General features: G+C 44.4%; 1 protein-coding gene across 1 annotated transcript in view; it reads right to left on the bottom strand.

Annotated features, from left to right (window-relative positions):
- The window catches only part of GLDN (gliomedin), a 73372-nt gene extending 49853 nt beyond the window's left edge, over positions 1-23519 (bottom strand). The window contains exon 1 of the mRNA XM_008016609.3: positions 22839-23519. Coding sequence (XP_008014800.1) covers positions 22839-23201 — 363 coding nt within the window. The 5' untranslated portion in view covers positions 23202-23519. The remainder of the gene's footprint in view (positions 1-22838) is intronic.
- Positions 23520-27122: the final 3603 nt, after the last annotated feature.

Here is a 27122-nt window from a genome sequence, read left to right as displayed (position 1 = left end):
CCTCCCCTTTTCCTTTTTCTGTCCTATCGGATTAGCTTATTTTCTATCTGCTTGTGGGTTGGCAGGCCTGGTTGGTTAAAAACGTCAGGCTGCAGCTAGAGCTTAAACTCCCTATATGATTTGTTGAAGTTTCAATCCCTTAGTTTGCAGCTGTGACTCATTTTTGCTTAGAGGAAAGTCCGTTTGGATTGGAAGTTTCAATCCCTTAGCTTGCAGCTATGACTCATTCTGGTTTAGGGGAAAGTCCCCCTAGGGAAGTCCCTACTGATGCAGGAAGTCCAGCCAACTTAGCCACGTAGACCCTCAGTCCCCCCTCTCAACAGGAAAGCCCAAGTGCTGTTGGGAAGTTGGACGATGATCATTCTAGCTATTTCCTGCTGAACTGGGGTGAAGAGGGAGCTCTGCAGTTGAGGTTTCCTCAAGAGGGGAGTCTTCGGTGTCATGGTACCAGAACAGGTTGGCGGGTCGGTCTAGGGGTCCTCGAAACTAGGTACTAGTGGTGGTCATTTGGGGCTCCATTTGTAGAACCATTTGCAGTTTTATGGTTCTATTCTGGAAGAGACAGATTTTACAGGGAGGTTAAAAATGCAGGGTCCAAAGATAAGCAACATCACAATAGCCACCAAGTGTCCCAAGAAGGGGAGAAGCCAGGGCATCCACTGGTTGACAATACTCCAAGGTCCTGTGTCTTAGAGCTCTTGTGCTCGGCACTGTATCCGGTCTCAAAGCTCTTTAACTTTCTCGGTGACAATTCCGGATTGATTAATGAAATAACAGCACTCTGCTCCTAGAAAAAGATAGGTTCCACCTCTTTCGGCTGTTAATAAATCTAAGGCTCTCCGATTTTGAAGGGCTACTGCTGCTAAAGAGTTAAACTGGCTTTGTAAGGTGACCAGCGAATCTGCAATTCATTCCATGTCATCATTTAACTCTTGTGATAATTTGTAATAGAATTGGGGGGAGGTGGTAATGCCTCCAACGCCGGTTCCTAGTCCTCCTAGTATCCCAGCCCCGATAATGAATGGCAGGACTAGTGTCCGTTTATAACGGGGTTTGGGTAGAAGAAAATTATTTAACTCCTGATCAGTATAGATAGTCATAGGGGGCGCCAAAAATGAGAGAAAGCGTAGACTTTTGGAGGAACTGTTTAAGCAGTGGTAAGCTGAGGAACCACAAACAAAAAAGATTCCTGATGGTAAGCAAGAGAGTTGTGGAGGTAGGGTAATCCGTGTTTTGCACTGGAAGGCGGCTGTGTCAATGGTTGTGCTAAACTTTACACAGGTGAGATTTGATGTATGTGTTATTTCTAGATTTGAAACTAAAGGGCCCACCAGGCCTGTGGTGTTTGTTTTCAGTTCAGTGGCGTTCCAACGTTTGGGAACAGGAACTGGGACATATGGTTTAAAGCGTTAAGGGGAGGCACATCCAGCAGTCTGTTGGATTTTGGCTGGAGGCCTTGTGAATTTCGGTAAGGGTGACATTAAATAAATTTAGCAAGCGGGAGTGAATGACTAATCCCTGTACTTTTAGGTCTTTGACGATCTTTTGTAAGCCTTGTTGGGCTTCTGGTCTGAGGGGGGTACTGCCTTTGATAAGGAAAGGAGGTAGGATCATTTAATTTAACTTGAATTGGACAAGCGTTTTTGGTTCGTCCATATTGTCCTTCCTATTCCCAGATGTCAGGATTAACTCCCTCCTCAAGTAGAGGGTAGCAAACAGGTATTCCTTGTCCTATATTTAAGTATATAATGGCCCCTGCTTTAGCTAGTACATCCCTCCCTAGTAAAGGAGTAGGGCTCTCAGGCATGATAAGAAAGGCATGTGAGAAAAATAAGGTTCCCCAGTCACAGTGTAGTGGGTGGGAGAAATATCCAGTAGTGATTGGCTGTCCTAGGACCCCTTTGATGGTGACAGACCTGGAGGATAGTTTTCCGGGACAGAAGAGTAAAACTGAGAAGGCCATGCCAGTGTCCAGGAAGAAGTTAGTTTCCTGGCCCTCAATGGTTAAGCTTACCCAGGGCTCTCTGTGAGGGTGATGGCATGGGCTGGTGCCTGCCCCGGGCACCCTCAGTCCTGTTGTTGTACCATCTGGTTAGTGGCCTCTGGCCCAGAGGACCTTTGCCCTCAGGGGCAGTGTGCCTTCCAGTGATCCCCCTGGCACAAGGGACATGGACGAGGGGGTAGCTTGTTTGGGCAGTCCTTTTTGAAGTGCTCCTGTAAGCCTCACTGATAACAAGCTCTGTTAGGCGGGTTGCCTGCCCAGCCTTTCTTTCTTTCAGAGCCACCGAACTTCGTCTGCCTGAGGGCCACGACTAAGGTGGATGCCTTTTTCTTGTCTCATCTGTCTCGTTCAGCCTGCTCCTCCTCATCTCTATTATAAAACAGCAAAGTTGCCGAATTCAATAGAGTTTCCAAATTTTGCTTGGGGGCCAGGGCAGACTTTTGAAGTTTTTTTTCTAATGTCTGCAGGTGACTGAGTGATAAACTTATCCTTTAAAATTAGTTGACCTTCAATAGAGTCAGGTGACAAAGAGGCATACTTTCTCTCTTTTTGATTTTTTTGAGATGGAGTTTCGCTCTGTCACCCTGGCTGGAGTGCAGTGGCGTGATATCGGCTCACTGCAAGCTCCGCCTCCCAGGTTCATGCCATTCTCCTGTCTCAGCCTCCCGAGTAGCTGGAACTACAGGCACCCGCCACCATGCCTGGCTAATTTCTTTTGTATTTTTAGTAGAGATAGGGTTTCATTGTGTTAACCAGGATGGTCTTTTTCTCCTGACCTCGTGATTCGCCTGCCTCGGCCTCCCAAAGTGCTGGGATTACAGGTGTGAGCCACCGTACCTGGCTGAAGTATGCTTTCTTAATGCCTCCCTTAGCCTCTCTAAAAATGCCATAGGGTTTTCTTCCTTTCCCTGTGTTATGGCGGACATCACTGAGTAATTCATTGGCTTTTTTCTGGTCTTTCTTAATCCCACTAGTATACAAGTCAGTAAATGCCTGTAACTCCAGTCTCCATGCTCCAAATCAAGGTCCCAGCGGGGGTCCACACTGGGAACCACCTGTTGGCCTGTGGGGAATTGTTCCCTTTCTTCTGATGTCATTTTATCATTTACCTGGCTTAGGTACCAGAGATCCCCAAACTTGGGGGCCCCAGCTAAGGCAGACTCTTTTTGGTTGGGAGTTAATGTTTGACCTGACGACAACATAATATCTCTCCATGCTAAATCGAAAGATTGTCCTAATCCCTATAAGACGTCTATGTATCCATCAGGATTATCTGAGAATTTTCCTAGGTCCAGTTTGATCTAAGTCTGAGAGGGAAAAGGGGATATATACTTGCACTGGGCCAAAGTCTCCTCCTCCTACGGCTTGGAGGGGGCACAGTCGAGGGTCATTGGCACCTTTCGGTTCCTTGACTATCTTTTTATCTGGTTCCTTTTGGGCCGTTAGGGCCAAAGGAGAGTCTTTACTAGTGGGAGGGGAAGCCGTGGGGAGACCTGAGTACGGGGGTAGGCTTTGAGGACCCCCGGTAGGATGTAAATTACATTTTTTACATAATTGTGGGTTATCCCTTAGTGAGAAAAAAACCTGTATATATGGCACTTCACTCCATTTGCCCTCTTGTTTACGAAAGACATCTAGTGTAGGATGGTATTATAGTTTATACTTCCCTTGGGTGGCCACGTCTCTCCTCTGGGAAGAGGCTATTGTGGCCAGGCAGTGCTGCAGAAAAATATAAGTCACTTCTTCTTCAGCGTTTGAGGGTCAAATTAGCCCCAATTATCCAGAATACACCTCAGGGGTGGTTTCACTTTTGAGGGATGTCTCCCATCTGAAAGGAGAACATAGGAGTGCCCACACCCCTAGTCATCCACTAGTGAGCACTAGCCCTAGGGTGTCCCCTATGGTTCTAATGTCCTTTTCTTTCCAGGGTGCACAGCCACCCATGGAACCCTGTTTATCGGATTTAATTGTGCTTACTGACGTAGCAGTTTCACTCACACTTGTTTCCCGCCCTTTTTTAGCCACAAAAAAAAGGGGGCTGGGGCTGCTGGATTTTAGTGGCTCCTTAACAGCGTGCCCACAATTGCCTTTGCACCTGCGAGTGGGTCTTAGGTTTAGGGTATATTTTGAGTTCAGATACCAGGCACCAGTTAGCATATTTCTGGGCTTAGAGCTGGCCCAGCAAGATAAATTCCTTGAAAATGGCACTGAAGCACAACAGTTTTAGGGTAGGCAGCGGCAAATTGGAGGACCAAGGTTGGAACAGTGCTTTTCGTACCTGAATTTTCTGTCCCCTATTTGACCTCCTAAGAATATTCATTGACCTTTGGACTTGAATCGGGGGACCTGTTGTCTATTATATTGTTTTCGGCCCATATGTCTGACTGCTTCGAGTGGAGAAGTTCTACAGTTCTAATCACTGATCCCAGACGGGAAAGGTGGTAATTAAAGTAGCCTCTATAATCTGGAGTCAGTTTAGGGCAACAAAAGGAAAAATGTCCTAGGCCTTCTATCAGCCACTGACATGCCTTTTGATGTCCCAGATAGTGCCCAGGGTACAGGTTATGAGGGACAGGTCCCGTATATTGATACCCATTTGAATAAGAATAAGCCTGGGGGCACCATGGGCAAGGGTCTTTGGATTGCCACCCCCCTCGACTTAGGCTCCTAGCCCAAAGATTCTTAGACTCGGGTAGGAAAGATCCTAGAGGATAGGGCCTCTAGAAAGTCTTCTCTAAGGACGTTAGGACCCAGGAGGCATGGGTCAGAAAAGGCAGGGAATGCATGCATGGGTGGCTGTGGAGTAGCTTCTGGCTGTGCCATGATCTCAACTGGGTCAGTGCTGGGAGTTCGGGATGACAGTTTTCTGCCTCTAGTCAGCCCTTGGCTTTTCCCAGGAAAGGTAGAGAAAGGTGGAACTGGTTCCAGGCAAACCAGTGCTCCCAGCCCGGAGGGCCAGGGGTTGTTAGAGAGCCCTTGCCCAGAAAGCCTCACACCTGTGTCTTTAGTCCAGTGGCCATGCTAATTGCTTTTATTTTTTTTTTATTTTTTATTTTTTTAATTTATTTATTATTATTAAACTTCAAGTTGTAGGGTACATGTGCACAACGTGCAGGTTTGCTACATATGTATACTTGTGCCATGTTGGTGTGCTGCACCCATCAACTCGTCATTTACATCAGGTATAACTCCCAATGCAATCCCTCCCCCCTCCCCCCTCCCCATGATAGGCCCCGGTGTGTGATGTTCCCCTTCCCGAGTCCAAGTGATCCCATTGTTCAGTTCCCACCTACGAGTGAGAACATGCGGTGTTTGGTTTTCTGTTCTTGTGATAGTTTGCTAAGAATGATGGTTTCCAGCTGCATCCATGTCCCTACAAAGGACACAAACTCATCCTTTTTTATGGCTGCATAATATTCCATGGTGTATATGTGCCACATTTTCTTAATCCAATCTGTCACTGATGGACATTTGGGTTGATTCCAAGTCTTTGCTATTGTGAATAGTGCTGCAATAAACATACGTGTGCATGTGTCCTTATAGCAGCATAATTTATAATCCTTTGGGTATATACCCAGTAATGGGATGGCTGGGTCATATGGTACATCTAGTTCTAGATCCTTGAGGAATCGCCATACTGTTTTCCATAATGGTTGAACTAGTTTACAATCCCACCAACAGTGTAAAAGTGTTCCTATTTCTCCACATCCTCTCCAGCACCTGTTGTTTCCTGACTTTTTAATGATCGCCATTCTAACTGGTGTGAGATGGTATCTCATTGTGGTTTTGATTTGCATTTCTCTGATGGCCAGTGATGATGAGCATTTTTTCATGTGTCTGTTGGCTGTATGAATGTCTTCTTTTGAGAAATGTCTGTTCATATCCTTTGCCCACTTTTGGATGGGGTTGTTTGTTTTTTTCTTGTAAATTTGTTTGAGTTCTTTGTAGGTTCTGGATATTAGCCCTTTGTCAGATGAGTAGATTGCAAAAATTGTCTCCCATTCTGTAGGTTGCCTGCTCACTCTGATGGTAGTTTCTTTTGCTGTGCAGAAGCTCTTTAGTTTGATGAGATCCCATTTGTCAATTTTGGCTTTTGCTGCCGTTGCTTTTGGTGTTTTAGACATGAAGTCTTTGCCCATGCCTATGTCCTGAATGGTACTACCTAGGTTTTCCTCTAGGATTTTTATGGTATTAGGTCTAACATTTAAGTCTCTAATCCATCTTGAATTAATTTTCGTATAAGGAGTAAGGAAAGGATCCAGTTTCAGCTTTCTACTTATGGCTAGCCAGTTTTCCCAGCACCATTTATTAAATAGGGAATCCTTTCCCCATTTCTTGTTTCTCTCAGGTTTGTCAAAGATCAGATGGCTGTAGATGTGTGGTATTATTTCTGAGGACTCTGTTCTGTTCCATTGGTCTATATCTCTGTTTTGGTACCAGTACCATGCTGTTTTGGTTATTGTAGCCTTGTAGTATAGTTTGAAGTCAGGTAGCGTGATGCCTCCAGCTTTGTTCTTTTGACTTAGGATTGTCTTGGAGATGCGGGCTCTTTTTTGGTTCCATATGAACTTTAAAGCAGTTTTTTCCAATTCTGTGAAGAAGCTCATTGGTAGCTTGATGGGGATGGCATTGAATCTATAAATTACCTTGGGCAGTATGGCCATTTTCACGATATTGATTCTTCCTATCCATGAGCATGGTATGTTCTTCCATTTGTTTGTGTCCTCTTTGATTTCACTGAGCAGTGGTTTGTAGTTCTCCTTGAAGAGGTCCTTTACATCCCTTGTAAGTTGGATTCCTAGGTATTTTATTCTCTTTGAAGCAATTGTGAATGGAAGTTCATTCCTGATTTGGCTCTCTGTTTGACTGTCACTGGTGTATAAGAATGCTTGTGATTTTTGCACATTAATTTTGTATCCTGAGACTTTGCTGAAGTTGCTGATCAGCTTAAGGAGATTTTGGGCTGAGACAATGGGGTTTTCTAAATATACAATCATGTCGTCTGCAAACAGGGACAATTTGACTTCTTCTTTTCCTAACTGAATCCCCTTGATTTCTTTCTCTTGCCTGATTGCCCTAGCCAGAACTTCCAACACTATGTTGAATAGGAGTGGTGAGAGAGGGCATCCCTGTCTTGTGCCAGTTTTCAAAGGGAATTTTTCCAGTTTTTGCCCATTCAGTATGATATTGGCTGTGGGTTTGTCATAAATAGCTCTTATTATTTTGAGGTACGTTCCATCAATACCGAATTTATTGAGCATTTTTAGCATGAAGGGCTGTTGAATTTTGTCAAAAGCCTTTTCTGCATCTATTGAGATAATGATGTGGTTCTTGTCTTTGGTTCTGTTTATGCTAATTGCTTTTAAATGGCTGACAGGTGCCCGGTGTTTTCCTCCAATTTCTAGCGAGAAGATAGAACAGAATAGCAAGCGAAAGCGGTCTAGTGTTACTCACCGCTTTGGAGAAATCCCCGACAGACCCCCAGAAATGAGACGAGAAGTCTTCTCCTGATCAAAGATTTTTCTCGATTGAAGGGTTCGTGGTCTCACAGGCTTCAAGGAATGAAGCCGTGGACCACAGTGGCAAGTGTTACAGCTCGATTAGAGAAATGTGCAGACCCAAAGAGTGTGCAGTGGCAAGATTTATTAAAGCAAAAGTAAAAGGAAAGCAAAAGCTAAAGCAAAGCTTCCATGTGGTGGAAGGGGACCCAGAAGGGTTGCCTGACTCCAGTCAAATCTTTTCAAATTATGCTTGGTATAAGTAATTTCCCTGAATCCAATATCCAAAACACATTTTTCCTTTTTAGTCCCCATTAACTTTCAAAACACCTATCTGGAAAACAGTATTTTTTCTAGAGGTCTGTGTGTTGTCCCAATCACCCAAGATTCCAAACTTTAGGGTCATTCTAGAATCTGCTGTTTCTCTGGCAAGTTCTTTTGATTTATCTCCAAATTCTTTTTATTACAAGGCATCCAAATTCCCTGAAGCACAGAATGGCAGCATTTGAAAAATACTAAAATAATATCGATGAGTGAACACATATTGAGTTTTAGATACTGTAGTAAGGACTTTACATAGATTATTGAACTGACTTCTTATGATAACTTGTAGGTTAGATACTGCTATCACTGCCTTTTTAAAGCCGAGGGAACTGACATGCAGAGGGGTTGAGTGACCTGCCGAAGGTCACACGGCTGATGGGGAGCCACAAGTGAACTCACAGTATGATTCCAGTGCCCATGCTCTTTATCATTATAAAGGCTTAGATCATTTTGGGGTCTGCCTTTTACTTTTTAATTTGCAAAGGCCTCTTACATGGAGAAGACAGAGTTCTCCTTGGAAGTAGGATGTTCTCCTTTCCCTGAATATTCTTTCTTATCTCAGTTTTCCTTCTCTCTTTTAACGTCATATTCAGTCCCAAAACAAACTCAGCATCCTCACTTCTAAATTAGCCCGCTTCCATGTTTCCTCACTTCTGTCCATAGCACCACCATCCTTGATGTTAAATGCATCTGGACCAAGTGGCTCCTTTTGTCAGAGGTGTTCTAACCAGAGCGATTCCATCTTGAATAGGGGGTGGGTAAAATAAGACTGAGACACCTGCTGTGCTGCCGCCTTCCCAGAAGCTTAGGTATTCTTTTTTTTTTTTTTTTTTTTTTTTTTGAGATGCAGTCTTGCTGTGTTCCCCAGCTGTAGTGCTCTGGTGTGATCTTGGCTCACTGCAACCTCCACCTCTTAGGTTCAAGAGATTCCCCTGCCTCAGCTTCTGGAGTAGCTAGGACCACAGGCGCACACCACCATGCCCGGCTAATCTTTTGTGTTTTTAGTAGAGACAGGGTTTCACCATGTTAGCCAGGATGATCTTAATCTCCTGACCTCATGATCCGCCCACCTCAGCCTCCCAAAGTGTTGGGATTACAGGAGTGAGCCACCACACCCAGCTGAGGTTAGGTATTCTAAGTCACAGGATGAGACAGGAGGTCAGCACAAGATACAGGTGACAAAGACCTTGCTGATAAAACAGCATGCAGTAGGGCCAGGCGCGGTGGCTCATGCCTGTAATCCCAGCACTTTGGGAGGCTGAGGCACGCAGATCATGAGGTCAGAAGATCAAGACCATCCTGACTAACACGGTGAAACCCCGTCTCTACTATAAATACAAAAGATTAGCCGGGCTTGGTGGTGTGTGCCTGTAATCCCAGCTACTCAGGAGGCTGAGGCAGGAGAATCACTTGAACCCAGGAGGTGGAGGTTGTAGTGAGCCGATATCACGCCACTGCACTCCAGCCTGGGTGACAGAGTGAGACTCCATCTCAAAAAAAAGAAAGCATGCAGTAAAGAAGCCAGCCAAAACCCACCAAAACCAAGATGGCAATCAAAATGACATCTGGTCGTCTTCACTGCTCATTATATGCCAATTAATAATGCATTAGCATGCTAAAAGACACTGCCACCAGCACCATGACAGTTTACAAATGCCATGGCAATGGCTGGAAGTTATTCTATATAGTCTAAAAGGAAGAGGAACCCTCAGTTCTGGGAAATCCCTGCCCCTTTTCCCAGAAAACTCATGAAGAATCTACCCCATATTTAGCTTATAATAAATAAATAACCATAAAAGTAGCTAACCAGCAGCCCTTGGGGCTGTTCTGCCTCTGGAGTAGTCATTCTTCTGTTTCTTTACTTCTCTAATAAGCTTGCTTTCACTTTTTTCTGTGGACTCACCCCGAATTCTTTCTTGTGCATGATCCAAGAACCCTCTCTTGGGGTCTGGATCAGGACCTCTTTCTGGGAACGCTTTTCCTTATATCCAATTAGTTAGCAAGATTAATTCATGCTTCTCTTTTGATTTTTCTATGATATAACCCTTCTTCATTTCCAATGCCATTATCTTAGCCAGATATGAATTGTTTCTTGCCTGGATTCATGTAATAACTTTCCAGTTTTCTTCTTGCCTCCCTCTTTCCCCATTTCCAGTCTTTCCTGCCTTGCACCAACAGATCTGTCCTCCTATAACACCACTGTCTTTATGACTCCTCCCTGGTAAAGGATCTACAATGGCTCCCAGTTGTTCATTAGGTTCATTCTCAACTTCTCAAAAGTAGAAATTCAAGCCTCTCTCTAACCCAGCCAACCTTCGTTCCCTTCTCGCTACTCCAAACTCTCCAGTACAGGAAGGTCTGTCTGGCTTCTTATTCTTTCTGACTTGCACCATTTTCATTTCAGTCCCTAGACCTTGGCTCAAATTATTGCCTATACTTGGAATGATTCACCCTCCTTGCCTGCCCCAGTCTCAACAACTCTCCATTGCCCATTTTGAGTTCAGTTTCCTTAGTGAGGACTTATTTTCTCTCTTCTTCACTGCCCCATGCTCTCCACATAGTCACTGTGAAGGATTTTCCTCTAAAGGTCTTCCTGTTCAGAGACTGATTCCAAGGTCCCCAAATGTGGCTTAGGTTGGGGTAGGTATTTTCCACCTTCCAGTAAAAGGGATTCCAGACTCCATCACTCATCCACTGAGTAACAAAAAAACTGGGGAATTATTTTTGCCATCACCAGCTCAACATTTTAGAGTGCACTTATTCACAACTCATTACAAAGTACTTCACAGTTTTTATAGAGAGCCTAGGCAGGACCTCCAAATTCCCCAGCACTTTGGCAAGCACAAACTTTTTCTGAGTGGTAGATGAAGGGGTTACTCTATTGGATTCAGAACAAACTCCACAAATTGCATTTTGAATGATCTTTAATTGGCTTTGTTGTTTTAAGGCTACCTTTCAGAAAAGAAAATTGTGTCTTCAATTTAGATAACTAGAAGCAGATTATATCTATTTAAAGTATAGAGCTGTTAAAATCTACATAAAAGCAACTGATGGGCTGCAAAATGCTCCCTTTGTAGCTTAATTACAACTTAAAAGTTTCAGCTTGTTTTAAACAACATGACCTTTAGTCTGTAGATAAAATGCATGTAAATTAATCTTGAATGTCAAGTAGATTTGGCCAAGAATTTCTTTTTTGTGTGTGTGGTGGTGGTGGTGGTGGCGAGTTTGAGGAATGTAGAGGGAATAAAAGAGTATCTTTTTTTTTTAAATTGACTGTTTTTTTCTTTCTTTAATCAAATCTGAGGACTGTTCTGATAGTTCCCACATTGGCAACAATATCCTGGAGAACACAAGACCCCTAAGAAGTAAAATTGTTCTTTCTCAACCTGTTTTTGCTCTACCTTCCACTCACATTTTCTCAATTTTCCAAATGCAAGCATGCAATAATTTTTTCAGGAATGTCACCAACAGGAATCAACAGAAGTTGACAATAGCTGAGAGCCAGTCGGAGAGTGGTGAAGATGACTGCCTTTCAGTGAATGTCAAACCTCATCACCAGTGGCCACACAGAGGTATAACTACCCAACAGGTTCACTTGCCTGCTGTGCAGATAGTCGATTTATCAAGACAGGGGAATTGCGACCAAGAGTTTAATACACATAGAGCTGGCTAAACAGGAGACCAGAGTTTTATTATGACTTGAATTAGCCTCCCCAAAAGTTCAGAGGCTAGGGTTTTAAAAAGATAGTTTGGCAGGTGGGGGTGGGGGGGCTAGGGAATGGGAAATGCTGATTGGTTGGGTCAGGGATGAAATAACAGGGAGTCGAAGCTCTCCTCTTATGCCAAGTCTGTTCCAAGGTGGGGGCCACAAGACCAGATGAACCAGTTTATTGGTCTTGGTGGTGCCAGCTGATCCATCAGAGTGCAGAGTCTAAAAAATACCTTGAACACCAATCTTAGGTTTCCCAATAGTCAAGTTATGCATAGGAGCAACTGGGGAGGTTGGGAATCTAGAGGCGTCTGGCTGCATGACTCTTGAGCCATAACTTCTAATCTTGTGGCTAATTTTTTTGTTTGACAAAGGTGTTCCACTTCCCAAGCCAGGAGGGAGTACATTTTGGGGAGGGGCTGATATCTTTGTTAAAAAGTTGAACTATAAACTAAATTCCTTCCAAAGTTAGTTCAGCCTACTTTGAGGAATGAATGAGGGTAGCTTGGAGGTCAAAAGCAAGATGAAGCCAGTTAGGTCAGATTTCTTTCACTGTCATAATTTTCACACTGTTATTATAATCTTTGCTAAGGCAGTTTCAGGGGGGTGGGAGCTGAGAAATCCTAAATCTCTGAAGAAGCCCTGTTGCCATATCAAGGGGAACTCTGTTTTGTTGTCAATGGCAAGATGATTTAGGTTGGTATGATTCCAATCCAGACTTTAAGAGGCCAAATATTATTCCAAAGCAGCAGCTGCTAAAAGCACAGATGAACAGACAAGTTGGCACCCTGAAGGAAATAGAAATAAAGAGTAAACCCAGAAACAAGACACTAGCAGCATAGGGCAAAAAGGGCTAATGGCAAAGCAATATTGAGTGCCTTGGTCTGAATATTTGTGTACCCCCAAATTCCTACGTTGAAACCTAATCATCAATGTGATGGTATTAGGAGGCAGGGTCATTGGAAGGTGACTAGGTCATGAAGGGAAAGCCTACATAAATAGGATTAATGACCTTATAAAAATGATTTTATAAAATCATAAAAATGATTAATAACCTTATAAAAATGAGGCCCCAGAGAGCTGCCTTGCCCTTCCACCATGGTGGAAGGTGAAAAGGTGAGAAGGTGCCATCTATGAACCAGAAAACAGACCCTCACCAGACACCCAATCTGTTGGCACCTAGATGTTAGACTCCCCAGCTGCCAGAACTGTGAGAAATAAATTTCAGTCATTTATAAGCTACCCAGCCTATGGGTATTCAGTTATAGCAGCCTGAATGAACTAAGAGCATGATAAATCTTAGTAACAGCAACAATGAACACTTACTGAGAACCTGACTATACCAGGCACTGCACTTTACCTATATGATCTCCCTTAAACATCCTAACAACCTAATGAGGTAGGTACTATTTTCTCAGTCATACAGATGAGGAAACTGAGGCTTGGTGAAGTGAAAAGATTTGCCCAAGATCACCCAGCTACCAAGCTGTAGGGCCAGAATGTGAATCCATCTGACTTCCAAGTCCACACTGCTTACCACCGTCACATACTTCAAATAATTAGGGAGAGAGAATGGGGCTGGGAACTTAACAATGAAGAAAGATCCCAGGTTACTTGAGCTAAGGACAGGTACATGAGGGCTGAAGTTGGCAGCAGTACCATGTGCAGGGGAGCCTACAACTGCCATAGGGAGATCCTGGCACAAGAGCTTGGGAAGGATGAACCAGCCTTCTGCTTTGAAGGACTTGTGATCTGAGAAATTGTTCTGAAACTCACACAGGAAGGGACCTTTGCCTAAGGATCTCTCAGCCTGTGGTCTAGTGGGCAGTGCTACTAACCAATTGGCTGATCACAGGGTACTGCTGTCTCACCACGGTGGAGAGACAGTTTTCAGGTACTTTTAATGTGGCTCTGAGTTCCAAGACAAAAATCAATTTTATCCCTGGCGTAGTGGCAGGGAAGGTTGAGGGAAAGGCAGGGAAATAGTGTGGATAAAGACATGAGCAGCTGGGCATGGTGACTCATGCTTGTAATCCCAGTACTTTGGGAGGCTGAGGCAGGATGAACACTTCAGCCCAGGAGTTCCAGACCAACGTGGGCAACATAGTGAGACCCTATCTCTAAACAGATCTAAGAGAATGCTGGCTATCAAGAGATGCAAGCATTTTGAACTGGGAGGAGATAAGAATAGAAAGGGCCAAGAGATCTCATTTTAAATGTCATCTTTTGTTTTATTATGAAGACAATAAAATCTTGAGTTTATGTTCACTTAAAAAAAAAAAAAAAAGACAAGAGCACACAACTCACCAAGCCCCAGAAGGTTCTACCCTGCTCAGTCTATAAAGCCTTGGTAGGCTCATTCCTACTGCCCTCACCTCTGCTGCTTTGGATAGAAAGAGACTGGAGGCTTTTAATAGTTCTGGGACATGGGAGTAGGTCCTGATAGTTTCATGCCATTCATTTGGTCAATACAACTGCTCTATTGGGTCCAGATGATCAGCCTTGACCCACCTGTTTCTTATATATGTCCCTAGAGAATCATGCCAATAATTTCTTACATGGAATGCTTTATTTGTGTATGTGCAATGGATCTCAGGGACCAGCTCCCTCCTGTCTTCCTTGTGCACCATCATTGCCTAAGACATGAGTTAAGCTTAAAGGTGTGTTCCCATCACCAACACCACTAGACACAATCTTAGCAGACATATGGCTGCAAGCTCTCTCCCAACCCTTAATTGATAACTAGAGGTGGCTTCTAACATGGGAACAAAGTACACAGTGCCGGGTGTGCTCAGAGTACACAGCCCTGACATCCTAAGTGCACCTGTGCACATGCTGCCGTGAGAAGGGCCACAGAAACCCACTTCCCAGGGTCTGCATGGGGTTTGACTTTGGCCACCCTGTCTTTTTTAATCCTCCTGTATCAGGCCTCTAATCTCTCACCAGTTCCCCCAACCCCTCACTCCGCAGGAGCTAACGTGGTATGCATCTCTCTCCTTCAATCAAAGGGAACAGAGTTTCAAACAAGGCCTAGATTTGGGAATAATGGATGGCTAAAAGCTCCCCTAACATTGTTTGCTCTCAGTCTGGGAAGCCAGCAAGCAGCCTGGCTCAGCCCTCCAGCCTCACTGTAGATGGAACAGCACTCTTAGTGTGTCTCTGTCTCACATTCCATCGCCTTGGGAAAGGTGTTAGACCCCCGAGTTACCCAAGGCTGGAGCACCCCTGATTGAGTAGCCCAAGCTACTAAGGATCAACCCTAGGCCAGGCGTGGTGGCTCATGGGGGAGGCCGAGGCTGGCGGATCACGAGGTCAAGAGATCAGGACCATCCTGGCTAACACGGTGAAACCCCGTCTCTACTAAAAATACAAAAAAAAAAAAAAAAAAAAAAAAAAAATTAGCTGGGCGTGGTGGTGGGTGCCTGTAATCCCAGCTACTCGGGAGGCTGAGGCCGGAGAATCGCTTGAACCCAGGAGGCAGAGGTTGCAGTGAGCCAAAATCACGCCACTGCACTCTAGCCTGGGTGACAGAGAGAGACGCTGTCTTAAAAAAAAAAAAAAGAAAGAAAGAAGAAAAGAAAAGAAAAAGAAAGAATCAACCCTAGTGCTGTTCCAGGGAAATACGATGTAAGTGGAGCTCTGGCAAACTTTTTCTGAGAAGAACAAGACAAAAAGTATTTTAGGCTTTGTGGGTCACATGGTCTCTGCTGCAGCTACTCAACTCTGCTGCTGTAGTGCCAAGGCACCAATAGACAGTTTGTAAACAAATGGGCATGACTGTATTCCAATAAAGCTTTATTTATGGTTACTGAAATCTGAATATCATATCATGTTCACATGTCACGCAATATTATTATTCTTTTGTTTATTCCCCACCCATTTATAGATGTAAAAACCACTCTTCATGGCCTGTACAAAAACAAGTCAAATAGCAGGCTGGACTTGGCCTACAGGTCATAGTTTGCTGACCCCAGTCTAAATCCTCAGCTTTTACAACGTTTGGAAATAACCCAGTCCAAGGAAGTGGGAAAGGGAGATAAACTCTGGCACAGCCAATTTAAGGAAATACAGCACCCATGCAAACAGGAGCTGTGATTGCAGGTAATCTGATTTTTTTCTCTATAAATAATAGAATTTCTAGATTCATATCAGTGTAGCTTACAGCAGTCATAATGCAAAGCTACCTGTTTGCTATAATAATGTGTTACTGCTTAATCCAGCTGGAATCTCCCACTCGGGAACTACCCTGAGAATCAGGAGCACATGCTTTTGAAAAGCCACAGTGACAGGAAATCTCCATCCACTGAAGATGGAGTTGATTTTTAGAAACAGCAAAAAAACAACAAAAACTGAAACCAAACCCAATGCAAAAAACCACATCGACCTCAATCAGTAATAGCAACAATCACAATGACACAGTAACTACTATACTTTCAGAGTCAGGCTGGTAAATAAGGGCATTGTGGTCAAGCTAAATAAAGCCCTTTGGGTTCAAAGCCGCTCATGATGCTGAGATGAGACTCCTGCAAATGCATGATTGGAAGTCCTAACATGGCCCCTAACAATGTGAGTGTTGTTTGGCCAACATTCTGTCAGCCAACTTAAAAAAAAAGAAAAGAGAACTTTTTTGAATTGCTGTCAATATTTAAAAGCCAGGAGATTTCACATAAAAAAAAAAACAGATTTTGTACTTCTCTTAAAAAAAATAAATCAGGCTGGACACAGTGGCTTATGCCTATAATTCCAGCACTTCGGGAGGCTGAGGCAGGAGGATTTCTATAGCCCAGGAGTTCAAGACCAGCCTGGGCAACATAGTGAGATCTCTACTAAAGAAAAAAAATTTTTTTTTAATTAGCCAGGTGTGGTGGCACACACTTGTCCCAGACACTCAGGAGGCTGAGTCAGGAGGATCATTTGAACCCAGTTAGTCAAGGCTGCAGTGAGTTATGATCACTCCACTGCACTCCAGCTTGGGTGACACAGTGAGACCTTGTCTCTAAAATAAAAAATAAAATAAAATAAAATAAAATAAAATAAAATAGTAAAGAACAGAACAGAAAAGAAAAAAAAAATCAGGCACAGGAAGCAGAAGGCTTTGGTTCTTGTACAGTCACCATCAGCGGGAGCCTCTCCTTTAGACAAAGCAGAGGAACCTCAGGTTGGTGCAGTCCCTACCATGCTCTATTGCTCCCCAGCCCAGGAGCAGCTACCAGATGACCCGGTGGGCAAGGCCCCTTTTACTCACATAAAGAAGAGAGTAACACAGTCACATGATTCAAAAGTCAAAATGATACAGAAAGCTATACAGTGAGGGGTTCATTCCTCCCTTATACCCTCCAAAAGTAAGCCCTTTTGTTAATTTCTTCAATTAGTTTTCCCTTTCTTGCTTACACAAAGTAATACAATATATATTTTTCTCTGCCTTGCTTTGTTCACTTAGAATATATCCTGGGGATTGTTCCAACTCTCATTATAGAGATAATTTCCTCATTCCTCTACAGCTACTTAGTATTCCAGTGGGTGTGTACATTCATTTAACTAGTACTGAATTGGTGGATATGGGTTATTTACAGTCTTTTGCTTTTGCAAATATTCTACAATGAATATGCACATATGTCATTTATAGGTGATAAAATCTATGGTGAGATTGCTGAGTCAAAGAGTATTTGTAATTTTTTCCAGATTTTGCCAAAGTGCCTTCTGTACAGGTTCCGTCATTCTGCACCCCGAACAGCAATGCAAGAGCTTGTCTGTTTCTCTTCATCTTCCCTAATAGAGCGTGTTGTCAAACTTTTGTAGTTTTGTCTTTCTGTTAGGTTAGGGGTGTCCAATCTTTTGGCTTCCCTGGGCCACAATGGAAGAAGAAGAATTGTCTTGGGCCACACATAAAATACACGAATACTAGAAATAACTGATGAGCTAAAAGGAAAAAAAATCACAAAAAAACTCATACTGTGTTAAGAAAGTTTACGAATTTGAGTTGGGCCACATTCAAAGCCATCCTGGGTCACAGATTGCATAAGCTCGTGTTAGGTGAAAATTACATTTTGGGATAGTTGTAATCTACATTTTTAAATGAAGAGATCTTTTCCCATGTGCTTATGAGACATTTGTATTTCTTTGCCTGAGAACTGTCTGTCTCATTTTCTTATTGGATTCTCATTTCTGTTGCTGATTTTTCTGTTAAATTTTTTTTATCATCTTTTAGGAATGCCAAATGTATTAGAAAGATTATGTATCTATGAGATATGATATGAGTATTCCAGTTTGTTTTGCTTTTTTTTTTTTTTTTTTTTTGAGATGGAGTCTTGCTCTGTCACCCAGCTGGAGTGCAGTGGTGCCATCTCGGCTCACTGTAACCTCCACCTCCCGGGTTCAAGTGGTTCTCCCTCCTCAGCCTCCGGAGTAGCTTGGATTACAGGCGTCCACCCTCATGCCCGGCTAATTTTTGTATTTTTAGTTTCACCATGTTGGCCAGGCTGGTCTTGAACTCCTGTCCTCAGGTTATCCACCCACCTCGGCCTCCCAAAGTGCTGGGATTACAGGCGTGTGCCACCACACTCAGCCTTCTAGTTTGTTATTTATCTTTTGCTTTTGTTTGTGGTGTTTTTATTTTTGTTGTTGTTTGCTACGCAGAAGTTTTGTTGCAGTTTCATGTGCTTTTAAAATATAGTCAAATTTATTTATTGTTTGTTTGCATCTGGCTTTTGAGTTATAACTTGAAAGAAAAGCCTTCCCAATTCCAAAATTAAAAATGATATACTCATATTTTCTTTTAGTTTCATATTTTAAAAATGTAAATCTTTGACCCATTTAGAGTTTGTTAAAGTAGACATTGTGAGAATAAAACTATTCTTTTCCAGCCTTTATCTTTTCCCAGAGGGCTTGCCCGTTGTCTCAAAATCATTTATTAAATTCATTCTTCCTTGCTGGTGTGAGATACTGTCTTTATTATGTACTAAATTGCCATATGTATTTAAGATTATTTCTGGACATTCTACTCTGTCCCATTGGTTTATCTATTCATATCCCACTCTGTTTTAATTATATCAGGCTTTAATTATATTTTAATATCTTGTAGAACCTAGTGTTCCTCCTTGTTCTTTTTCAGTGGTTTCCTTGCCAGGAACGCTTATTTTTCCATGTGAACTTTTGAATCAGTTTGTCTAATCCTAGAAAATAAAACCTATTGATAGTTTTATGTTGGGGTGGCATCAGATTTCTAAGTTAACTTTCAGTTAACTCATTATGATGCTAAGTTTTCTATCCAAAAACATGTTATTTTTTCCATTTGGTTTAAATATTTTGTGCTCTACAAGAGTTGTCCCCCAGCCCTTTCTTAACGCAAAAGATAAGTGTATAGATACACACACAGGTTTTGCACATCTTTTCTTTCATTATATCTTTCAACAGATGATTTGGTATAAGAAGTCTATTGATTTCTTAGTAATATTTTAATACCTTGTTTCCCACTGAATTCTGTTATTGTTAGTGGTAGGTTATCAACAGATTCTCTAGGGTTTTCCAGGTATATAATCGTATGATCTGAATATAGCCAGACTCTCACTTCTTAACATATTTAGACCATTTTCCCTTGTTTGTTGCTCTGGCTGATCCTTCTGGGACAATTCGAGATACTATTGGTGATAGTGGGCATCCCTGTCTTAATACTGATTTTAGTAGAACCATCTCCAGGATTTGACAATTCAGTGGAAAGCTATAGTCTTGGGGGCAAGACACAATTGCATTTTATCGTGTTAAGAAATAATCCATTGATTCCCATTTTATTGCATATTTTTAAACTTAAGCATAGATGTTAAATTTTATCAAATGCCTTTTCATCATTTGACAATTATGGAATCATATTTGCCCTCCTTAAAAAAATCATTTGAATTGTAACTCCTGCTTTAAAATAGCCAGGCTAATTTTCTTGTTAGAGAGGTTCCAAGGACATTTTGAACAATATCCTGGGCGTAGAAATGCGTATGGTCCCTCAAGGACAACAATTATCATGGATACGTAATCACCAGTCTCAGTGTATTACATCTTCTCTATGTTTGTTTAATTTATGAAAATATTTATGAAACTCCCTGTGGGTGCTTGACCCTAGATTTTGGACAAATAAAGATAGGATGACAAAGCTACCAGAACATCAGCAAATGTGAGACAGGAAGAGAGGAACGAGAGAGGGTAGCTGATGGGAAGAGAACAAAAAGAATATGAGAGGAGATCAGAGAAAAAGAGAATAAACAGAAGTAGCATCTCCCGCAGGAGTTAGTAGCAGATGGGTCAAATTTTCTCTCTCCCCACTCACGCTCACCAGATCCCCATTCCCATTATCGGCCTAATTCAGTGGTTTCCAAGCCCCATCCAGGGCCCCTTTTATTACTTTCTCTCAAGAGTATGCACATGGTTTTAAAGATTTAATGTGCTTCTTGGCTCTGTCAAATTAACTGTACTTAATAATTATCTTGCCTTTTTAATGAAGTCATTTACAGCTGCCAACCAGGTTCTGGTAAGAATGTGCTCAGCTAAACAGAATTCTCATGCTGAGTTGATGTATTTTCAGCCAACCAGTACAGAAACTCAAACTATCAGTTAAATTGAGGTTCATCTTGGATAAATGAACCATTTTGGAAGGCTTTTTGAAATGTTGACATTAGTCTGCATGGAGTTTGTTTCTTTGTTCCTAGACCTCTAAGGACATAAGACCTCAGGGTGAGGACCTTGGATCTCACTCTCATTCAAGATCTGGTGGTGTATAAAAGGGCGAGGGAAGGTGTAGCCTTCACCTATGAGAAGTGTGTACACTTGCCTCCACGATATACACTAGATCATTCTCTTAACTTCTCTCCAAGAACTACCAAATGAGGTTTTTTAAAAATTGTTTTCTTATATGAATAATTGTTCTGAGAAAAGCAGAGAGTAAAGATGAGGAAAACTGTGAAGCTGAATGGAAAGAATCTTGCTGTCATAAATTTAAAAGCTTTTCAGTAATAAAATTGGCTCCTCAGCCTGAAGCAAAGGCCTTGATGGGGATCTGGTGGGAGTGTGATGCCTAACACAGCTACTATCCACAGGAAGTCATGCCAAGGTCCTTCCTGCTGGAGAGTGAGCCCTCCACCCCCAGGCAGGGGCCTAACAAATTAACTCAGAATCTCTCAGGATGGGATTCAGCATCAGTAAGTTTGAAAGCTCCCCAAATAGTTCCAGTAGGCAACCTTACTACTCAAAATGTGGTCTTCAGGCCAGTAGCATTGGTAGCAGTGGGAGCTTGGTAGAAATGCAGAATCTTAGGCCCCAGCTTAGACCATCGGAAGCAGAATCTGCATCTTAACAAGATCCCCAAGATATTCGTGTGCACAATAAGGACTCAGTATTAGAGACTGAGTAGTGTGTCTTAAAGTGTGGTGCCTGGACCATCTGCATCCAACTCACCAATGGCATAGGAGGTGGGGGGATGAGGGTCAGGGGACTTCTAATAAAGAAGATTCTGGAGAGGATTCTATAGGTCTGAGGGAGAAGCCCTGGAATCTGCACTGTAATATGCTTCCAGTTGACTCCTGAGCCTACTGTTTGAGAACTGCTCCCAAGAGGAAAGTCAGTAGTAAGATGATTGCCTTCTCCTAGCCTCAGGGACAGGCCCTCATGACTCTAAAAGGTCAAAACATACCCATTGCAGGTGGGGGATGAGTTGATGATAATCTACTAATAGTTTCCAGTCTGAAAAATGTGATAGTTCTGCTCTCTGCCCTGTAACAGAGTTAGTGGTAGCACTGCTAGGTCACCTAGAGTTAATTTGACACAGAGATGAGTGTCTCCATTCAATTTGTTAGTGACAGAACAGGTTGCAATTTGGATACAAAACCTTCTACCTTAAAAGCAGGATTAAAAATATAAAACAATCATGCTCATGAGGGTTTGAGGGTTTTTAAAAAGCCTTAAAATGTAGGGTAGAGAGCTGAGAGGGAGAGAATGAATCCCCTAAGGAGGCATTTTCATCTTACAGAAGTCCTTTTTGGAAATTTCTGCTTTGGTCCAGATTTTTAAATAACATGAGTTTAAAAAACAAATGAAGTGAGGAATGGAAAACTTGATCTCTCTCAAAAGATGTATTTGAAGTATGCAGTGCTTTTACGTAATTTTAAAAGCATTTCAGCTCATGTAAGATATTTAAAAGCTTCTATGATAATGGAAGCTTTAAGTCGATTTATTTTCAAATACCTAGGATTCTGAAGTATGGCTCACACTTGACTGGAGGTAATAGCCGAAATCTTTGTAAGTATAAAGTGAAATAAGACTGTCGCAATCGTAATAGATAATGAAATGGGATGGGGAACTGCAGTGTGATCTAACAATATTTGTTAAATACTTACTGAATTAAAAGCGGCAAAAGCAAAGAAACTTAACAGTGGAAAACAAATCTTTGAGGCTTTGAAGACTTTCTTCAGAGCAGTGTTTCTTAAACCTTTTGGGGGCGGCATGCAATGGGGGACCCGTTGAAGATCTAGTGAAAAGCTGCGGACCCTCATCCACATGGGCAAGAGGGCACAGGCACACACACTGGGCAATTTCTGCAGTTTCATATATTCCCTGGAGCCCAATGGGGAGAGTAATCCACAGGCCCCGTGTTAACAACTTCAGCTTTGACGCTGCATTTTAAGAAAAAAATTGCACCGTATTGATGTCTCTCATTTGGAACTGCTTGAGATCCAGGGGCAACTTTCCCAGCATCTAGGTCCCAGGTGGGCAGTTAAACTAGGGATGTTTTCACTTAAACGGAAACATTTAGGCCGGTCATCTTGTAGGAATGAGGTGATGCCAAGTGAAAAGCCAGACCACTAGTTGATGCCAGAGGAAGAATCCCTTTATTGAAAAAGCCTACGCTCTTTCAGAAACCGCCTCCATCCTCTCAGAGGGCCCCACCCACAGGCCAGTGGCACAGGCGGAGCCCCAAGGCTGCTGTGGCTCCGTTCACACCAGAAGACGAAAACTTGTGTAAGTAGAGGAGGAAAATAGGCTTTTAAAAACACTGCCTTCGCCCTTCATTTACATGCGGACTCAAAGAATGTCAGAGGTAGAAGAGACTCCCTCCTTCACCCTCTCCCCAACCTCGCAGATGAGAAAACAGACTCCAGTGGGTTGAGGTGCTTGCCAAGGTGACATCCCCAGCTACTCGTGCCCACAGCCCTCTCTGCAGCACCTCGCCGCCTGGCCAGGGGAGAAGAGGGCGTCGGCGTTCTCGCCCCACACCCCTAGCCGCCCACCCGGCAGGGGCGCCACGGGGAACCGAGCCCCCGCCTACCGGCACCATGGAGTAGGTCATCATCATCAGCATGTCCTGGCTCTCGGCGCGGATATGCGGCGCGGGCTCCCCGCTGTGGCTGCGTTTGTTGCGAGCTGAGCTGGTCGGGTCTTGGGGTGGCGCAGGCGCCCTGCGCGGCGCGCGGCTCAATTCGGCCAGGAAGGAGCGCAGGGCACTGTCCTCGCGCTGCTCCAGGCCCCGCTGCGCCTCCAGCGCCCGCAGCGCCGCACTCAGCCCGCGCCACTGGCACAGCGCGAACACCGTGCCCGCAGCGTTGAGCGCCGAGAGCAGCGCCACGGCCGCCAGGGCTCCGCGCAGGCCCCAACCCGCATCCCCACGGCCTCGCTCAGCGCCTTGGGCCATGCTCTGTGCGCCTTGGGCCGGGCAGGGCTTGGCAGCCTTCGGCCCTGGCAGCCTTTATACGCCTCCGGCAAGCCGTGGGCTGGTGGCTGCGCCGTGAGTCAAGTCACCCTTTGGCCCAGCTGGCGGGGCGGGATGGGGACAGTAGTGGTGGCGCCCGAGCAGCCCAGAGGGACAGGCGGGCAGAAGCAGGAGAGGAGCCAGCAGAGACAGCCCGCGGAGGAGGGGCTGGCAGGGCTCACACTGCCAGAGTCCCGCCAGCTGAGCAAACCCTCTCCTCCTCTTCCCATTGCTCTGCCCGTGGGCACTGCCGTGGCCCAGACAGGCAAAGCAAGGGTCAGACTGAGGGGGAGAGCAGGAATTCTTATGGAGAGAAGTCTCCGGATTCCACCCCCTTCTACCCCCACACTGCCCTCTTTGGAGAAATAGATCAGCATGCCCAGATGCTAAGGCACGTGCCCATTGTCCATGGGAGGTCTGGTCCTGGCCCCAGCCCCAGGCTGCCCATCGGCTCCCCACCCATGGCCATGAGGCTCCACGGGGCCACTGAAGACCCAGATGATCTTTCACAGGAAGGGGATCGATAGGGGCAGGAAGACACTTGGCACTGGAAGGCAAAAATGGCCACCCATCAGAACCAGAAAAGCCCAGGACTGCCTGGCCAACAGGGCTCGTCCTTGAAGGGAGAGTTCCAGGATTTGACAAGCCAGGAACTCTCCGATGAGATCCATATCCAGAAAATGGCAGGGTGATGAGGAAAAGAAAAACAGGAATCAGGAGACCTTGCTCTAAAGTCACTCTGTTGCTATTCAGCTGGGAGGCTTTGAACATGTCCCAAGACCATGAGGAGGTGCTTTCTGGCCTAAGGGTTGGAGAGCTGGGCCAGGGTTGGGTTCTTACCTAGTGGTGGGAAAGCATATTGTCCCATGCCTCTCATTTACTCCTCACAACTATTATGTTGCCCAATACCTGCTCTGCCTCGAGGGCCACTGTCAACCAAATGCAGAGGCACTTTTGAGCCTCCTCAGAAAACCTCTTCACTCATGATCTTTCTCAGCTTCTCCTAGAATGGCTCTGCTTCCCTGGGGCCCCAGGGCCTATGGAAAACTAAAGTAGATAGCAATCTTCAAACCCCATGTTAAGAACCTCAGGTCTGACATTATTTAAGAAAAGAAAAAAAATCACTTTGTATGGATGTCTCTTTGGGAGACCCAACCAGAAGGCAGGATTGCTGTTTCCATAGCCCAATAACTCAAGGAAGAGGTGGCTCCCCGCCATTGAGCCAGTTGGAGCAGTTATAGAGAAAGGACTTCCTCTAGCAGAGGTCACACTGTTTCAGCACCTGGGGGAGACTAGTAGAATGATCAGAGAGCAAGCACCTTTTGACTTAATGGTAGGAGCTCTGTAACCATCTACTCCCCAAAGATTTGCATTCCGATGTGGTTTGGATCTGTGTCCCCATCCAAAATTCATGTTGAATTGCAATTCCCAGTGTTGGTGGTGGAGCCCAATGGGAGGTGATTGGATCATGGGAGTGGTCCTTCATGAATGGTTTAGCACAGTCCCTCAGTGCTGTTCTCATGATAGTGAGTTATCATGAGATCTGGTTGTTTAAAAGTGTGTAGCATCTCTCCTGCCCCCTCTTCCTCCTGCTCCCACCATGTGAGATGTTTCTGCTCCTGCTCTGCCTTCCTCCATAAGTAAAAGCTCCCTCAGGCCTCCCCAGATGCAGGTGCTGCCATGCTTCCTGTTCAGCTTGTGGAACCATGAGCCAATTAAAATTCTTTTCCTGTAAGTTACCCAGTCTCAGGCTTTTCTTTATAGCAAGGCGAGAATGGACGAATACACATTCCAATTCTTGCAGGTAGGTATTTTTGGCCCAGCAGAGAAAGCTGGGTAGCATCTGACTTCTTGCCCCCTACTTTCCAGGGTGAGCCAGGGTAGAGCCTCTGAGAATGCACAAAGAAACTGACGTGACATCTCAATCAGAAATTCTGGGTCAAGGTTTAGATTCCTGAGTTTTAATAGGAACATTGACCAACTTCAGTATTCTTAGAAAAGCATCCAGGATAAGGAGAAATTAGGAAAGCATGAAGGTCCAAGTGTTTCATAAAGTACCCCCACTGTGGGAACATGATGACTGGGAGGGGATGGCAGCGATGTAAAAAACTTTGTGCAGGCCAGGCGTGGTGGCTCACGCCTGTAATCCCAGCACTTTGGGAGGCCGAGGCGGGCAGATCGTGAGGTCAGGAGATCGAGACCATCCTGGCTAACACGGTGAAACCCCGTCTCTACTAAAAATACAAAAAAAAAATTAGCCAGGCCTGGTGGCAGGCACCTGTAGTCCTACCTACTCAGGAGGCTGAGGCAGGAGAATGGCGTGAATCCGGGAGAGCGGAGCTTGCAGTGAGTCGAGATCGCACCACTGCACTCCAGCCTGGGCGGCAGAGCAAGACTCTGTCTCAAAAAAAAAAAAAAAAAAAAAAAAAGCTTTGTCCATTTCCTCCCAACTCAAACAACGTTCTGTGACCTACTTGAAGAATTGTCATGTATTCTTATCTCTTTTCATCCAGGTATCAGGTTTAGGGCCAATGGGGAGGAGCCACTGAGAGAGAGGATTGGCACTTAGCATCAGTCAGATCTTCATTTAATTCAGTAAACACTTAACTGAGCACTTCCTGTGCTAGGTGTGGTAATGGGCATTGGAGATACAGAAATAAACAAGACAAGCAGCTTACCCTGTGAGCAGCTGGAACATCATGGAGCCTTCTGGGCTTCTCTTTATCCTAACATTCATTACAGTTACTGTTGACTGATCATCTGTCACCAATACCCACCATTAACCACGGAATAGAAGGCTCCCGAGGCTAGGGGCCATGTCATCCCTAACACATAGCACAGTTCCTGGTTTGGAATTCAATATTACCCATTGAATAAGTGAGTGAATAAACGAATGAATAAATGAAAGGCTGTATCGTGAAGGCATTTCTATGTAGAACAATGTGGTGTGTGGTAGGGGGTGTGATCTTATGATTACATGTATATAGGTTTTTGTCCGTGGTTCCTGGTCCATAACTCCTATGACACTTGTTGTGGTCTTTTGCTGTCATGTAGAGGTGCTTTAGGCCTCAGGAAACAGAATGTTTCTCTGACCTTCTTTGCCCTCCTTTCATCCACCCAAGGCGGGACTCTACAATCTGACTGTGGGTCATAAGACCCTCATTCCAGAGGAGGTCATGCCCCGTACCCTGGAGGAAGGAATGCTGCACAGAGAGATGAAGAAGAATCTGGACAGACAGACCTTGCTGGGATTATATCATACCCTTTTTGTCCAATCGCATTTTGTTCAATCACATGCTTCAGTCATGGACAACAAATGAAATCTCCATAAAAGACCCAGAGGACAGGGTTCAGGGAATTTCTGGAGGGCTGAACACGTGGAGGCAAATAGGAAGGTGAAGAAGAATTTATCCTGTCAGCACAGAAGCTCCTGCACTCAGGATCTTCTAGACTTCGCGTATGTATCTCTTCATCCGACTGAACCCTCAACCTGTGGGATCAGACGCTCTTTCCAGGTAGATAGTGTTGGAGCTGAGTGGGAGGACACCCAGCTGGTGCCCGCGACTTGGTGTGTGTGGGAAGATCCCCACACATTTGGTCGCGGAAGTCTTCTGTGTTGATGACTGGTGTCATGGTGTGAGAGCAGAGGGAAAACTTGGCTTGAGTGTTTTTCTGAAATAGGAGAGCCTAAGAACTATACTGTTCTATGCCACAGAACTGGCCCCTCACCTTCCTTGCAAGGCTGGCTATCCAATGGTGAGGAGAGGAAGTGATAGCCTGAACCAGTCTCCCCACTTCCCCGCCTCCCACCCCAGTTCAGAGCCCAGATCCAGTAGACAGAGCAGACATGAGGCCCGCTTGGAG

This window comes from Chlorocebus sabaeus, chromosome 26, assembly GCF_047675955.1.
Source record: "Chlorocebus sabaeus isolate Y175 chromosome 26, mChlSab1.0.hap1, whole genome shotgun sequence".
NCBI lineage: Eukaryota > Metazoa > Chordata > Mammalia > Primates > Cercopithecidae > Chlorocebus > Chlorocebus sabaeus.
Note: the sequence above shows the minus strand (reverse complement) of the source record. Positions and strands in the feature narration are given on the sequence as shown.